This window comes from Rattus norvegicus, chromosome 10, assembly GCF_021556685.1.
Source record: "Rattus norvegicus strain SHRSP/BbbUtx chromosome 10, alternate assembly SHRSP_T2T, whole genome shotgun sequence".
NCBI lineage: Eukaryota > Metazoa > Chordata > Mammalia > Rodentia > Muridae > Rattus > Rattus norvegicus.
The window spans coordinates 8,069,176-8,085,885 of record NC_141543.1 but is presented as its reverse complement, the minus strand read 5'-3'; the positions used below and the strand labels follow the sequence as shown (position 1 = coordinate 8,085,885).

Below are 16,710 nucleotides of genomic sequence, written 5' to 3'. Positions count from 1 at the left end.
GGGGGACTCCAGAGGGTAAATTGGGAAAGGGTATTTGAAATGTGAGTAAAGAAAATATCCAGTAAAAAAAAAAATACTGTTAAAACAAACAAAAAAAACAAACAAACCATCCCCCAAAACCCTTTTCTGTTATTTGATGAAAAGTTAAGATTTATATTGATTAAAGGTAGCAATTTCAAGAGCCTTTATTTAAGCCAACATCAGATAATGTCTCAAGGTAAATTCTGTTGCAGCAAAACCAGGTAACAATTCCAAATGTACAAAAACATTTAAAAATCAATCTTGTTAAAGGTGATAATTTACCCCTCCCCATGTTACCTGCTATACTTCATTGCACCAAATAAACAGGGAAGACTGTATTTATAATCATTTGCACCTCTCCCCCCAAAAAAACAATAAAGGGGGCAGCAGTCAGCAACCACCCAGGTGAAGTGTAATTATAGGCTTCATGTGGTGTAACTAAGGCTCCAACACTGCAGTCCACAGGAACACCATCTTAGCATCTCCCACTGTTTGACTTTTAGGGACTAGAAAGGCACGGGTGGGGCATCTTAGGGTTCTACAGGTGACACAGTACTTTGGGGAAACAGGAATGGACAGGAATGAGGCAGCAAGCTCTGGCTTGTTAGCCTGGGAGAGGCGACTTCTCTGGTTCTTTCCTGAGCTGGGCCCAGGGTGAGCTTCACGTAGAAGAGAAGCTACAGCCACATGAGAAGCAGGCTTGTTTGCTTCAGCCTTACCGTGCTGCACAGCAGACGGCACTGAGCTCGTCATGGTGGCCTCCAGAGGATTTTTCAGTCCCAAATAGACACAAGTGAAAGAAGGAAAATGAGCTTAAGCTTTTTTAAGAGCTCTCCTAGGGACAGAAGGAAGGCTGGAGACGTCCTGTTTCCTTGCTGGCTCCTATTGGAGAAGTGCTTATTTCTGGTTCTGGGTCCTTTAGGTAGGATGTCTGGGTTCCATTGGTGGAACGCCATCTAGTTCTTTCCCTCTGTCTATTGTCTGACCTTGGTGCACCAAGCTGTCCATGTATGTCAATTTATGTCTCAGTGTTGCTTCTAGTTGCTTGAATGTTTTGTGTTTCATGTTTAAAACAAAAAAATAGTTAAAACTTTAAATGCTGGTTGATTCACCGCTTGATTTAGTTTTAACTCCTTTCAAGAAAGGAACAAATAAAAAACAGTTTAAATTGGCCTTTGGAGCCCTGTACCTGGAGCTAGAGCCTAGGTCAGCTGGAGAAGATCCCTAGGGCTAAGTGTCTGCAGGAGCCAATCTTAAAGGCACCATCAGCTTCACAGCTTCTATGGTAATGGAGCTGATGGCTGTTTCTCTTAGAAGGATCTCTGACTGTGATTATTGGATTCAACAGGTGACAAAGTGCTTCTCTTAAAATTACAGCTAGAAAAAGTAAAAATGGTGTTTGATCTAAATATTAAAGATATGTGTAGCCACTTCATTTTTTGTTTCTGATTGGCTGGTAATTCGGATGGAGTCGTTCTAGACAACACGTGGCATGAGCCAACCCAGGGAAACAGGTCTAAATTGGGATAATATTTTAATAACTTATAAAAGAATTTAGGGCAATGTCTCTTTGTTGAGGAATTAGAGCCTGCACCATCATTCGTTCATATGCAAGAATTGACAGTCAAACTTTAAAGCAGGGGGAATAGATTTGGTGTTTTGGAGAGACTGGATTTTGGAGAATAGATAGTTTGTTGGAGGTTGAATTTTGCTTTCCAAAATTATGGTTGTGCTCTAGTGTTACAAGGGAAACTTAAAGATTATGGTTAATGACTGTCAGTGTTACATTGGCTACAGTTTACAGTTCGCTCACAGACAGGCTCAAGATTCTAACACATTTGTAATTAAGAGAAAAATCAAACAGGAGATTGTTAACTTATAAGAGCATTACAGCCTGTTTGCTTACTCAAACTGCTATTTCAAGAAATACATGTAGAATTGTTATAGATTTAAAATATTGTTTTTATGCTGTTTCTTTATATCCTGGCAATTGTTAAAGTTTTCATTTAGTGAGCTTGCTTATAATTTTGGAGAGTCCTTGAAGTGATACCAATGGAACGTTTTGCCTCAAGGAATCACTTTTGGCCCTATATTATGTAAAAAATTTTTGTCACTGCTTCAATACAAGAAGCTAAGACTTTGAATCTTTCAGTGTATATTATCCATTATATAGACATTTTAATTTTACTGCAAGCCTTTACGCTTGCAAAGTGCTTTAAGTTTTTGGGAGTAGCTGTTGCTCCAGAAAAAGATTCAATATTCCTTTTCAATATTTGAGACATCAGTTATATCCTAAACAAACTGTGGCACAGAAAATTCAAGATAGTTTACTTTAAATTATTTTTAAAAGCTTCTAAGATATGTTAAGTTTACCACAGGAGGACTTATGCCTTTGTTTGATATTCCCAAGGGAGATGCAAATTCTATTCCCCTAGACAATTAACTGAGGAGTGACTGAATAGCTTTACAGAAAGTAAAGAGAGCTAGATGTACAGAATCGTAAGCTTGAGTCATGGAAGTATTTTAGAAAAAGGACCTGATGAAACATACCTTATTCCAAACAGCAATTAAATTGGCTATTTTATGAGAAGGCAACATATATAATTGGATCATATGTTTATTCTCTTGAGTTTCCCCTGCCTCAACACAGACTATTGAATTACATGCCATAGCTGCTGTTTTTAAGATGTTAAAAAAAATCAAGCTTTCAATTCGTATACTGGTAGCCAATATCCAGCGTATGGTTTGCAATTGATTAGATTCTTCCTCTTAGATATGGTTAACCATCGAATTTCACAACTACTTATGCTAATACAACTGATTTAAGAGAAATGTACTGTTCCTTTATAGGCCATTTAAGAACTCAGACTGGATTGCCAGGACCCATTAGAGAGGGCCAAGTCACAACAGATTTATATAACAGGCAGATTTTGGGCCTTGCATAGGAACAATTAGACAAACTCACTCTTTATATCATCAAAATAGTAATAGCTAGAGACAATAATCTGGTATTCCTAGATTTATTTATGACTATTGACACTCTTTCAGACTTTCTGGTTACAATTGCTTTAACAGGAGAAGCAACTAAAACTGTAATTGGTCATTACGTACTTTACAAGGAGTGGGGACAGCTCCTCAAAAACGTAGTAAAATAATACTTAATGGAAAGATGAGGAAGGACATATGGAATATTTTCAACCCTTTACCATCGAAAATACCCCTGTTATGGGGAAGGGATGTTCTTCATGATATGGGAGCTGTCTTGACTATGCAACCTGCTCACAGAATGATTATTTTACCTTATGATCAAGAACAGGTAAGTAATTTGATTAGAACTTTTGGTGATTGGTCCATTTTTTTTTTCATGTTCCACTACTAGTCAGTTTGATAACCATTATCCTGAAAATAAAATTTGTCAGTTTTTTTAAGTTACATCCTGTGATCTTTCCCTCTATAGTAAAAACTCAGCCTTTGAGTGAGGCTAGATTAGTTTTCACTGATGGTTTTCTAAGGGATACGCTGTGGTCCTTTCAGAGGGCAAGGTGGAGAAAATGATGCTTCACTGCACCTCGGCACAGTTGGCTGAATTAAAGGCCCTTCCTTTGGCGCTATCTTTGTTTCCTGAAGAGCCCTGCAATATTTATACAGATAGTGTTTATGTATCTAATATTATTTTACCTTTGGAAACTGTTGCATATGTTGCTCCTGTCTCTCCTATTTGCTCTTGTCTTTTGCAAGTGCAGGCATTGCTGTGGCAATGCAGAGAGCCTATTTATGTAGGGCATATCAGAGGTCATCTGGATTGCCTGGCCCCTTGGCAGAAGGCAATGCTGCTGCTGATGTGTATACTAGGCCACAATTTGTAGCTATAGCTCTTGATTCTTATGATTTGGCCCTTCAATGACATAGAAAATTTCATATAAATTCACAATCTTTAAGACACAGTACAGGATGCACCAAGGAGCAAGCTGTTCAGGTAGTTACTCAATGTCCCTCATGTGCTCTGTTAATTCCCTCACCCAGTCTGGGTGTCAATCCTAGAGGATTGATGCCCAATGACATTTGGCAAATGGATGTCACACATGTACCTTCTTTTGGGAAATTGAAATATGTCCATGTGTCCATAGATACCTATTCAGGATTGATCTTTGCTTCTGCTCATAGTGGAGAAAGGATCAAAGATGTGAAAAGCCATTGTTTACAAGCCTTTGCCTTTATGAATGTGCCTAGGCAAATAAAAACTGATAATGGACCAGCATATACCAGCAAAACATTTCAACAATTTTGTGCTTATTATGATATTCTTAATAAAACAGGTATCCCTTACAATTCTCAAGGTCAAGCAACTATAGGGGAAGGCCATTTGAGCATAAAAAACCAACCTGAAAGAATAACAGAGGGAGGGTATGAGCCCCTCCTACTAAAATTATCAACTATTCTTTATATCTTAAATTTTTAATTGTGGATAAGGCTGGTCTCTCAGCGGCCGACAGACACTGGAGGAAGGACAGAGCACACACTGGTTTGGTTAAATGGAAAGATCTGGCCTCGGGAGCCTGGAAGGGACCTGACCCCATCATAGTCAGGGTAAGAGGATCAGCTTGCATCTTCCCCAAGGATGCTGAGGCCCCTGTTTGGGTTCCTGAGAATTTTGTGCGTCCTGTGGACAACAGTCCGCCTGGAGATATACTAAAGCTTCATGAAGAATCCCCCAATCCTGATGCCAGTGGGATCACATAGCACGGCACAGCCTGCCGTTATTACAATAAACTGGTTGCACAACAGGTAAAACGGCAGCTCACATAAAGGTAAAACGAATAATTCTTAACTTTACTTTTCATCTTAAAGAATAGTCTATGTTTTGTTAAGATTTTTATAAAGCCTAGTTAAATAGCTCCTTTTTTATTCATGTTTACTTTTAGTAATGTTTCCATAGCAATGCTAGTGTTATAGGATTGAGAGATATTTTGTACCCCATTAGTCTTGTTAGAAATGATAGTTATCTGCCTCCTAGACCAGGATATAGGTGCTGGCCTGGACCTTTAAGTACTGCCTCTTGAAGTGTATCTGATATTCTTGAAACCTCCCTACATTTTTGCCCAATTAAGGAGAGTAAAAATTTTCTGAAATCTGCGCCACGCGTGTTGGCACCCTTTTTCTTTTTTGGTTAGGAATGGGACTAAGGCAGTGTCAAGGGAGGAGATTCTCAATTGTTCTTCCAGGTCCTATCTACTGACCAGTTTCGGGGAACAGGAAGATTCTGCATTGATTATTCGAGTTCCTGGTGTGATCCCCCTACCAGATGAAGGCTGATTCCCAGTGGTACTGTACAGGCATAAAAGAGACTTTTGGCATTACTGTGGCAGTCATTGCTGTCATCATCATTTCACCCACTGCTACTGCAGTGGCCAGTGTGGCCACATCTCAATCAGCAGCTGTCATTGGAACTATGGATACGTTGTCTGGAGAGGTTGCCATGGCATTGATTGTGCAGAATAGCGTTAATACTCAGATTCAGTTGGTCATTCTTAATCTCAACCAACAAACTGCTCTCCTTCAGGAACAATTGGACTTTCTCTGGGAAACCCTGTTATATCTTGTTCTCTTTTATCATTCTGTGTGTGTAACCCCTGTTAAGGCCCTTAATAGCAGCAAGGCTGTTGGGGATTTAAATGCTTATCTTGATTGCTAAGCCAAACAGGTTTGGTTTTCATTGGCCGGGAATAATCTATTGGCCCAAATTAAGTTCAGTTTGTATGACAAGTAGTTAGCCAAAGATGGGCAGCCTTCTGAGACCAGACTCGCCTAAGACAGAAATCCTGAAGACTGGCAGGGTTTTCAGAGACGGGAAAGAATTTTGGAACCCCAGTCTGATCCTAAGACAGGAGTTACTTAAAAAATAAAAGAGGGGGAATTGTTGGGCCCTACCTGGGTGTTTCCCTTCCGCCTAGCTGAGCCTTTTACCCTGCTATAGCAAGAAGTTCTGTTTCGTGACAACGCAGGCGTCATCAGCAAGCATCTACCACAATGTGACCCAACTACGAGCTACTACGACAGTGGAAGAGAACCAGAAGAGTCATTGTGAACAGCCTCATCACGATGAGACTCAGAGAGATGAGCGCAGTGTTTCAAGTGGCAGGTGTTTGAAGGAAGTCCACGAGTCCTCTCAGTACAAAATGTTTATGGTACTGGAAGAAAGGGTACGCCTATGTTGGGCAGGACAAAATAGTCAATTGTCATTTGTTCTACTTACACAAAAAATAATTGCCCCCTAAAAAGCCTGGTTTTCTGACAGGTATCTGTGCAAAACTCCTAGTTTAGCACAAACAACAGAAGTTTTTATCATATTAGCATGTGGCATAGTTCACATCTTCAATAGAACTTTACCTTCCCTGAAATGACAGTCAATACAGCCTCTAGCCCAGTGTAACTGAGCTCTATCTTAAGCGCTCCAGCTCCTCTACCTGTGAGTGGTCATCTTCCTCATCCTGCAGGGCCTCAGTCTGTCTGGCCACAGGGTCAGCAGCCCTGCAGGGCTGCTCGGGGCACTGGGCCTCTAGGTTGTCGTGCTCTAGCCCACTGGGCAACTGTTCCACCTTTTCCAGGTCTTCAATGTGGCTGACTGAGCTGGTCTCGCTCACAGCATCCGAGCTTCTCAGGGACCTTTTAAAAGGCTTCTGACCTAGAAACATGAGACAAGTATGCTGAAACTGGAGGTACATGGTGTAGCAAAGGCTCTGAGGTCACTGATTTTGCAGGAATGCTAGAATTCTGGCTCAGAAGCATCTCAGAGGTAAGGTGGGAACTAAAGAAGACTGTGACACTAAAATGCTCCCAGGTCAGTGATTCTCTGGTGACCCTAATGGGAGTGAACACTTCGATTAAATCAATGCTTGCCTTTAGCGCATCATGGAGGCATTTCTATGGGAATATATCAGAGCTGCATGAATGCTTGCTTCAGTGAAGGGAATGGAATTTTGGCTTAAAGAAAACGAAGGCACGTAAGGGAACAAGTTAGCCATCTCAACAGCATGTAGAGTTCATACCCTAAGTGGGATAGAACTGGTTTTCTTCTATTAATGATGGTGAAATGTCAAGAGGTTTAACCCACCTGGGAGCCTTTGTTTGCTTCGAGTGCCTGAGGGTGTAGGAGGTGGTGTCACTCCTGTACCTTGTACTTTGTAGACATAGGTGTATTCTGTGGACTCCAGAGAACCTGTAAGGAAAACAAAGGCGTGGGCAGAAGCTCCTGAGATGCCACTTGCCTTCAATTGGTTTTGTGTCCTAACCAGGTCTATCGCCATTTTGCTCCCAACTGACTTTGACTCGGCCTGCAGCTGCGCACATCTCTCCCCAGCTTCCGGTCCTGGAGGTCAATTAAGAGTGTGCGGTACCCGGACCCACCCCGCTGGGAGACACACTGCAGCATGGACATGTGAGCATGGAAGAGCAGCTGCCCCTGCTGATGCTGAGCTCTGAGAGGTGAAGCATTGTTTGTTCACGGTGTCTTGAGACAAAGTTTCACGTAATGCTGATCAGCAACCTTCAGGCTCCTAAATGCCTGCATTATATCCTTGTGCCACCATACCAAAAAAATCTAATGATATCTTTGGCTATTGTGAGAATCTAGCCATTATTTTCTGAAGAAGGATCAAAAGAAGGAACATCAAATTTTGGGAGCATTTCTTTGGTAGGATGGGAAAGGCATCACAACCTTTATTTCCAGAAGGTTGGTAATACTGCTAGTCACTGGTTTTAAAAAAAAAATCCCAGAACCGTGTGCTATAATCATCATGTTCCCCTTTCAGAAGGAGCCCTGCCCTGCATAGGACACTCAGAACAGCTGCAGGCGACCAACAGTCCTTATGTCAGTGTCTACAGTGCAGTTCCCAGATGCTGGCCAACTGGACAGCCATGTTTGTTTCAAGGAAGAACAATGCACGTGCCATAGAGTGTCTACTTGCTTTCTCACTGTTTCAGCAGGGACTGGGGGGAATGACATGGCAGTAGGAGCAGGCTGCTTCATTTCAGACTCCTGGCAGAGAATCCAGGGAGGTATAAAAACATGAAGGTACTAGGGGCTAAAGGCATCTGGTCAAAATCTGAAAGAACAGATCTAGGCATAGACCAGTGAGAAGTCCTACCTGCTGTTAAGTTAAAACTTCTTCCCTTTTGTGAAGCCTGGACTGGAGAAAACCAATTCAGCACGGATCCTACTACAGGGATTTGCCGCAACACTCCCTGCAAAATACAACCTTGTTCAGGACCGTCTGCTGAGTCTGTTCCACTAGGGCACCAGTATGGAGAGTCCTGACAGGAACCTACCTCTTCCAGAAGCCGCTCCTCATTTGCCTTCTGTAGCTGAACCTGAGCCTCCTGAATTCCCTTCCGAACAACTTCTGTCATGTTCTCTAGAAGCTGCAAAAGCCAAGAAAGACACTGATTGCCTAAGCTGCTTGCACAGGGCCCACAATTATTTACAGTCAACAGCATTGGTGACATTTTCCCAGAAGTCTGTCAATATGTTAGAATTCTGCACTGAAATACATGGGCAAAAGTGAAAACAGAAAAGATGAAAGCTCATGCAGACCAAGCAGAAACAACCTTTCCAGCCTCATTTGCCAAACGAGAAATCACCACTTACATTCATACTGTAACTAGCACAGTTTAATGTAACTAGCACAGTTACGAAGGATTCATACTGTAACTAGCACAGTTTAATGTAACTAGCACAGTTACAATCATAATGTAACTAGCACAGTTTAATGCTGAGACAAAATCAGAATAGCCAAGCCTGGGAAACACCCAGAGTCTAAAGTCTAACCAACAGCAAATGCACCAGCTCCTTGACCTTTTTAAAACTCCTTATCCCTTCTCTACCCAAGGGAACTGCAGCATGTCCGTGTGTCTGTCTGCTCTCAGACCAGGCTGGGTTGGAGTCTGTCCTCTAGACTTGCAGGCTGCTCTTCCTTGGTACCCCACACTTGTGCCATTTGTCCTTGAGACTAGCTCCTTTAGTTAGGAAGTCTCACTTCAGCATACTGCAGAGGTAAGCAATTTTCCAAAAGTTCATCTGTCCTAAGCCACAGTATGAGTAAGCCACACTGCTCAGTTGTACATGGCTCTTTCCCCACACAGCCTATAGAGGGCAGAAACTGAAAAGTCCTCCTGGCATTTCTGATGCCTGGCATAACCCCTAGATCACAGGTCTTAGCATAGGACCAACATTTGGGAAAGAAAAAAATGAACAGACAATTTGCCTTCGCCCCCCTCCCCATGTCCAATTGCAAAACTTGGGAAAGGCATGAAACTGGTTAATCTTACAGACCCTTGAGTTCTCTTCAATTTCCCGGGCTGTGATAGCAATGGTCTCCACTAGCTCAGAAACATCCACATCATCACTTGCCATGCCAATGTAAATGCAGCTCTTCATGCTTTTGTACTCAGGGCCTGAGGGAAGAAACAGGCAAGGCTGGCTCCTAGGTCCTCAGAGCAGATGGAGGCCCAGACAAGGTCCTTACTGACTGTCAAAGAGGCCTCCTTCCTAGGAAGAGGAAAATGTCTCTGATAGAGGAAAGGAAGGCTGAGGAGCTGGAGAGGGAGGGCAACATTACTCTGAGAGACACTTCATCTCCAGTTGGTCCTAAACCAGAACTCCCCACTTCTTTGGTGATGCAAATCAGCTACCATAAGCCAGTTAGACATGGTCTTCTTAAAGTTCACAGTGACTTAGAAAAGCAGTTCTTACCCATTTTAAATGTGAGGTCAGATTCCAGTTCATTTAACTTTTTCAGAAGTCCAGTGTGTATTTTTTCCCCCTCTGGATCAGATTGCAAACTGGTGTTATCATCATTAGCATGCTCATACCTAAAAACATCAGACAGCAGTAACAAATCTAAGATTGCGTATTTCTTCAGACAGGATTATGGGTGAGGTATAAGTTCCTAGAGATGAACACAGATATACAGTTATGAGTGTGAAGAGGAAACAGTGACCATGTGTTATGATTAAACATCCACCATCTTAATAATGTTGTAAGCCTCAGTCTATGGCCCAGGAAAGCAATTTTCAAAGAAAAAAGGAAACAGGAGAGAAAGGTGGGTCATTCAGGTGGGTCACCAGAAGACAGTGAGGCCAATATAGCTCTCTCCCATTAACTTGTTTGTAAGCTCTGTATATTCCATATATCATGGGTCTGCCCTGGGCACTTGTGAACTAGCACACAGTGACCCCTGACTAAGTCTAATGCTGGACCAAACTGTCTACAGTAGACCTCTGTAAATACCCAGAGCACATCATGAGATCTTAACAAATAATAGAATAAATAGAATTCCACCTGGATATGTGAGTAACAGGACCCACTTATACTTTGACAAAGCAATCTTTCACATCATGTAGCAAGCCAAATCATTACCTGACAACTCCAATTCCAGGCCAGTTGGGGTCATCCACATACAGGAGCCCGGCTGTCCCCTCTACCTCCTTCTTGAATTCTTCCCGTAGCTGTAGTGTACATGTCAGGACTGGCAGTTTGCTTTGGATGCAGGTGATGAGTTGATCTACATCCTCTCCTCGAGTTCCTAATGCTGAAACGCCCACAGAATGTTTGAGAAATGATTAACGGCTGACTTGGCAACTTTTATTTACCACTAGCAAGGTCAAAGGTCAAGAGCTCAGTATGAACTGATGTTCATCATTTGGAGGTTCCTCCGAGATTGGGAGAGGACAACCTGACGGGATCATTCCAAAAGGCCAGCCGGCGAGGAAGTGGAACATATTGGGGACAAGCACAACCACAGGACAAAACTGGAAGTAAGTAGCACTACAAAGGTTTTGTCTTAGCCATGGGAACTACAAGTTCCTCGTTATTGGTTGTAGATCAGCTTATAAGTTTACTCAAACAACAAGGTACTAGCATTAAGGTAAAGACAGCCCAAGATTTTGTTAAAACTATAGAACAAGTCAGTCCTTGGTTTATAGCTAATGGTGGTTTGAATATTCCGGATTGGAAACAGGTTAAAAGGGATTCACAGAAGGCCCTCCAAGACAAGGGATCAGAGAGCATTCCAATTGCTACCTTTTCCTTATGGAGGTTAGTGAAGGACGTTTTACTTAGTGAAAATTTGAGGGTCAAAGAACAGATGATGGAAATTGAAAGGACATTTGGAATTGCACAGGATGAGCATACAAAAGAGTCAATTTGTAGGGACAGCAGTGACTCCGATTCAATTCCTATGAGTCTGATGCAGATGAGGAGATAACATTGGAGAGGGAGATTGAGGAATTGAGGGGGAAATTTAGAAAATATCGGAGTTGAGGTAAAAAGGGAAAAGAGCGGCACAGGTCTTCCTGGTTGCTGCCGCTGCAGAGAGCCGCTGGACAGCACCCCACGAGCAAACCTGAGCCTCGGGACCACAGGTAAGACCAAATTTTCTGCTGCAAGAAAGCTGCCTGGTGAACTCAAGACACAGGCCCACAGGAACAGCTGAAGACCTGTAGAGAGGAAAAACTACACGCCCGAAAGCAGAACACTCTGTCCCCATAACTGACTGAAAGAGAGGAAAACAGGTATACAGCACTCCTGACACACAGGCTTATAGGACAGTCTAGCCACTGTCAGAAATAGCAGAACAAAGTAACACTAGAGATAATCTGATGGCGAGAGGCAAGCGCAGGAACCCAAGCAACAGAAACCAAGACTACATGCCATCATCGGAGCCCAATTCTCCCACCAAAACAAACATGGAATATCCAAACACACCAGAAAAGCAAGATCTAGTTTCAAAATCATATTTGATCATGATGCTGGAGGACTTCAGGAAAGACCTGAACACACTTAGGGAAGCACAGGAAAACATTAATAAACAAGTAAAAGCCTACAGAGAGGAATCGCAAAAATCCCTGAAAGAATTCCAGGAAAACACAATCAAACAGTTGAAGGAATTAAAAATGGAAATAGAAGCAATCAAGAAAGAACACATGGAAACAACCCTGGATATAGAAAACCAAAAGAAGAGACAAGGAGCTGTAGATACAAGCTTCACCAACAGAATACAAGAGATGGAAGAGAGAATCTCAGGAGCAGAAGATTCCATAGAAATCATTGACACAACTGTCAAAGATAATGTAAAGCGGAAAAAGCTACTGGTCCAAAACATACAGGAAATCCAGGACTCAATGAGAAGATCAAACCTAAGGATAATAGGTATAGAAGAGAGTGAAGACTCCCAGCTCAAAGGACCAGTAAATATCTTCAACAAAATCATAGAAGAAAACTTCCCTAACCTAAAAAAAGAGATACCCATAGACATACAGGAAGCCTACAGAACTCCAAATAGATTGGACCAGAAAAGAAACACCTCCCGTCACATAATTGTCAAAACACCAAACGCACAAAATAAAGAAAGAATATTAAAAGCAGTAAGGGAAAAAGGTCAAGTAACATATAAAGGCAGACCTATCAGAATCACACCAGACTTCTCGCCAGAAACTATGAAGGCCAGAAGATCCTGGACTGATGTTATACAGACCCTAAGAGAACACAAATGCCAGCCCAGATTACTGTATCCAGCAAAACTCTCAATTAACATTGATGGAGAAACCAAGATATTCCATGACAAAACCAAATTTACACAATATCTTTCTACAAATCCAGCACTACAAAGGATAATAAATGGTAAAGCCCAACATAAGGAGGCAAGCTATACCCTAGAAGAAGCAAGAAACTAATCGTCTTGGCAACAAAACAAAGAGAATGAAAGCACACAAACATAACCTCACATCAAATATGAATATAACGGGAAGCAATAATCACTATTCCTTAATATCTCTCAATATCAATGGCCTCAACTCCCCAATAAAAAGACATAGATTAACAAACTGGATACGCAACGAGGACCCTGCATTCTGCTGCCTACAGGAAACACACCTCAGAGACAAAGACAGACACTATCTCAGAGTGAAAGGCTGGAAAACAACTTTCCAAGCAAATGGTCAGAAGAAGCAAGCTGGAGTAGCCATTCTAATATCAAATAAAATCAATTTCCAACTAAAAGTCATCAAAAAAGATAAGGAAGGACACTTCATATTCATCAAAGGAAAAATCAACCAAGATGAACTCTCAATCCTAAATATCTATGCCCCAAATACAAGGGCACCTACATACGTAAAAGAAACCTTACTAAAGCTCAAAACACACATTGCACATCACACAATAATAGTGGGAGATTTCAACACCCCACTCTCATCAATGGACAGATCATGGAAACAGAAATTAAACAGTGATGTAGACAGACTAAGAGAAGTCATGAGCCAAATGGACTTAACGGATATTTATAGAACATTCTATCCTAAAGCAAAAGGATATACCTTCTTCTCAGCTCCTCATGGTACTTTCTCCAAAATTGACCATATAATTGGTCAAAAAACGGGCCTCAACAGGTACAGAAAGATAGAAATAATCCCATGCGTGCTATCGGACCACCACGGCCTAAAACTGGTCTTCAATAACAATAAGGGAAGAATGCCCACATATACGTGGAAATTGAACAATGCTCTACTCAATGATAACCTGGTCAAGGAAGAAATAAAGAAAGAAATTAAAAACTTTTTAGAATTTAATTAAAATGAAGATACAACATACTCAAACTTATGGGACACAATGAAAGCTGTGCTAAGAGGAAAACTCATAGCGCTGAGTGCCTGCAGAAAGAAACAGGAAAGAGCATATGTCAGCAGCTTGACAGCACACCTAAAAGCTCTAGAACAAAAAGAAGCAAATACACCCAGGAGGAGTAGAAGGCAGGAAATAATCAAACTCAGAGCTGAAATCAACCAAGTAGAAACAAAAAGGACCATAGAAAGAATCAACAGAACCAAAAGTTGGTTCTTTGAGAAAATCAACAAGATAGATAAACCCTTAGCCAGACTAACGAGAGGACACAGAGAGTGTGTCCAAATTAACAAAATCAGAAATGAAAAGGGAGACATAACTACAGATTCGGAGGAAATTCAAAAAATCATCAGATCTTACTATAAAAACCTATATTCAACAAAATTTGAAAATCTTCAGGAAATGGACAATTTCCTAGACAGATACCAGGTATCGAAGTTAAATCAGGAACAGATAAACCAGTTAAACAACCCCATAACTCCTAAGGAAATAGAAGCAGTCATTAAAGGTCTCCCAACCAAAAAGAGCCCAGGTCCAGACGGGTTTAGTGCAGAATTCTATCAAACCTTCATAGAAGACCTCATACCAATATTATCCAAACTATTCCACAAAATTGAAACAGATGGAGCCCTACCGAATTCCTTCTACGCAGCCACAATTACTCTTATACCTAAACCACACAAAGACACAACAAAGAAAGAGAACTTCAGACCAATTTCCCTTATGAATATCGACGCAAAAATACTCAATAAAATTCTGGCAAACCGAATTCAAGAGCACATCAAAACAATCATCCACCATGATCAAGTAGGCTTCATCCCAGGCATGCAGGGATGGTTTAATATACGGAAAACCATCAACGTGATCCATTATATAAACAAACTGAAAGAACAGAACCACATGATCATTTCATTAGATGCTGAGAAAGCATTTGACAAAATTCAACACCCCTTCATGATAAAAGTCCTGGAAAGAATAGGAATTCAAGGCCCATACCTAAACATAGTAAAAGCCATATACAGCAAACCAGTTGCTAACATTAAACTAAATGGAGAGAAACTTGAAGCAATCCCACTAAAATCAGGGACTAGACAAGGCTGCCCACTCTCTCCCTACTTATTCAATATAGTTCTTGAAGTTCTAGCCAGAGCAATCAGACAACAAAAGGAGATCAAAGGGATACAGATCGGAAAAGAAGAGGTCAAAATATCACTATTTGCAGATGACATGATAGTATATTTAAGTGATCCCAAAAGTTCCACCAGAGAACTACTAAAGCTGATAAACAACTTCAGCAAAGTGGCTGGGTATAAAATTAACTCAAATAAATCAGTTGCCTTCCTCTATACAAAAGAGAAACAAGCCGAGAAAGAAATTAGGGAAACGACACCCTTCATAATAGACCCAAATAATATAAAGTACCTCGGTGTGACTTTAACCAAGCAAGTAAAAGATCTGTACAATAAGAACTTCAAGACACTGAGGAAAGAAATTGAAGAAGACCTCAGAAGATGGAAAGATCTCCCATGCTCATGGATTGGCAGGATTAATATGGTAAAAATGGCCATTTTACCAAAAGCAATCTACAGATTCAATGCAATCCCCATCAAAATACCAATCCAATTCTTCAAAGAGTTAGACAGAACAATTTGCAAATTCATCTGGAATAACAAAAAACCCAGGATAGCTAAAGCTATCCTCAACAATAAAAGGACTTCAGGGGGAATCACTATCCCTGAACTCAAGCAGTATTACAGAGCAATAGTGATAAAAACTGCATGGTATTGGTACAGAGACAGACAGATAGACCAATGGAATAGAATTGAAGACCCAGAAATGAACCCACACACCTATGGTCACTTGATTTTTGACAAAGGAGCCAAAACCATCCAATGGAAAAAAGATAGTATTTTCAGCAAATGGTGCTGGTTCAACTGGAGGGCAACATGTAGAAGAATGCAGATCGATCCATCCTTATCACCCTGTACAAAGCTTAAGTCCAAGTGGATCAAGGACCTCCACATCAAACCAGACACACTCAAACTAATAGAAGAAAAACTAGGGAAGCATCTGGAACACATGGGCACTGGAAAAAATTTCCTGAACAAAACACCAATGGCTTATGCTCTAAGATCAAGAATCGACAAATGGGATCTCATAAAACTGCAAAGCTTCTGTAAGGCAAAGGACACTGTGGTTAGGACAAAACGGCAACCAACAGATTGGGAAAAGATCTTTACCAATCCTACAACAGATAGAGGCCTTATTTCCAAAATATACAAAGAACTCAAGAAGTTAGACCGCAGGGAAACAAATAACCCTATTAAAAAATGGGGTTCAGAGCTAAACAAAGAATTCACAGCTGAGGAATGCCGAATGGCTGAGAAACACCTAAAGAAATGTTCAACATCTTTAGTCATAAGGGAAATGCAAATCAAAACAACCCTGAGATTTCACCTCACACCAGTGCGATTGGCTAAGATCAAAAACTCAGGTGACAGCAGATGCTGGCGAGGATGTGGAGAAAGAGGAACACTCCTCCATTGTTGGTGGGATTGCAGACTGGTAAAACCATTCTGGAAATCAGTCTGGAGGTTCCTCAGAAAATTGGACATTGAACTGCCTGATGATCCAGCTATACCTCTCTTGGGCATATACCCAAAAGATGCCTCAACATATAAAAGAGACACGTGCTCCACTATGTTCATCGCAGCCTTATTTATAATAGCCAGAAGCTGGAAAGAACCCAGATGCCCTTCAACAGAGGAATGGATACAGAAAATGTGGTACATCTACACAATGGAATATTACTCAGCTATCAAAAACAACGAGTTTATGAAATTCGTAGGCAAATGGTTGGAACTGGAAAATATCATCCTGAGTGAGCTAACCCAATCACAGAAAGACATACATGGTATGCACTCACTGATAAGTGGCTATTAGCCCAAATGCTTGAATTACCCTAGATCCCTAGAACAAACGAAACTCAAGACGGATGATCAAAATGTGAATGCTTC

The 16,710-nt window shown here is 41.2% G+C and overlaps 1 protein-coding gene across 5 annotated transcripts in view; it reads right to left on the bottom strand.

Annotated features, from left to right (window-relative positions):
- Positions 1-16,710, bottom strand: part of Pdxdc1 (pyridoxal-dependent decarboxylase domain containing 1) — an 88,169-nt gene that overhangs the window by 3,329 nt on the left and 68,130 nt on the right. For 4 of the 5 annotated variants that reach the window (XM_087572652.1, XM_087572654.1, XM_087572655.1 and 1 more), the window contains 7 exons: positions 10,436-10,607; positions 9,770-9,888; positions 9,350-9,471; positions 8,347-8,439; positions 8,166-8,262; positions 7,133-7,237; positions 6,486-6,703 (listed from right to left, as the gene is read on the bottom strand). In XM_087572652.1, coding sequence (XP_087428778.1) covers positions 6,486-6,703; positions 7,133-7,237; positions 8,166-8,262; positions 8,347-8,439; positions 9,350-9,471; positions 9,770-9,888; positions 10,436-10,607 — 926 coding nt within the window. Of the gene's footprint in view, positions 1-160; positions 6,704-7,132; positions 7,238-8,165; positions 8,263-8,346; positions 8,440-9,349; positions 9,472-9,769; positions 9,889-10,435; positions 10,608-16,710 lie in introns of those variants that run through there. The other variant, XM_087572653.1, reaches the window with a different exon arrangement.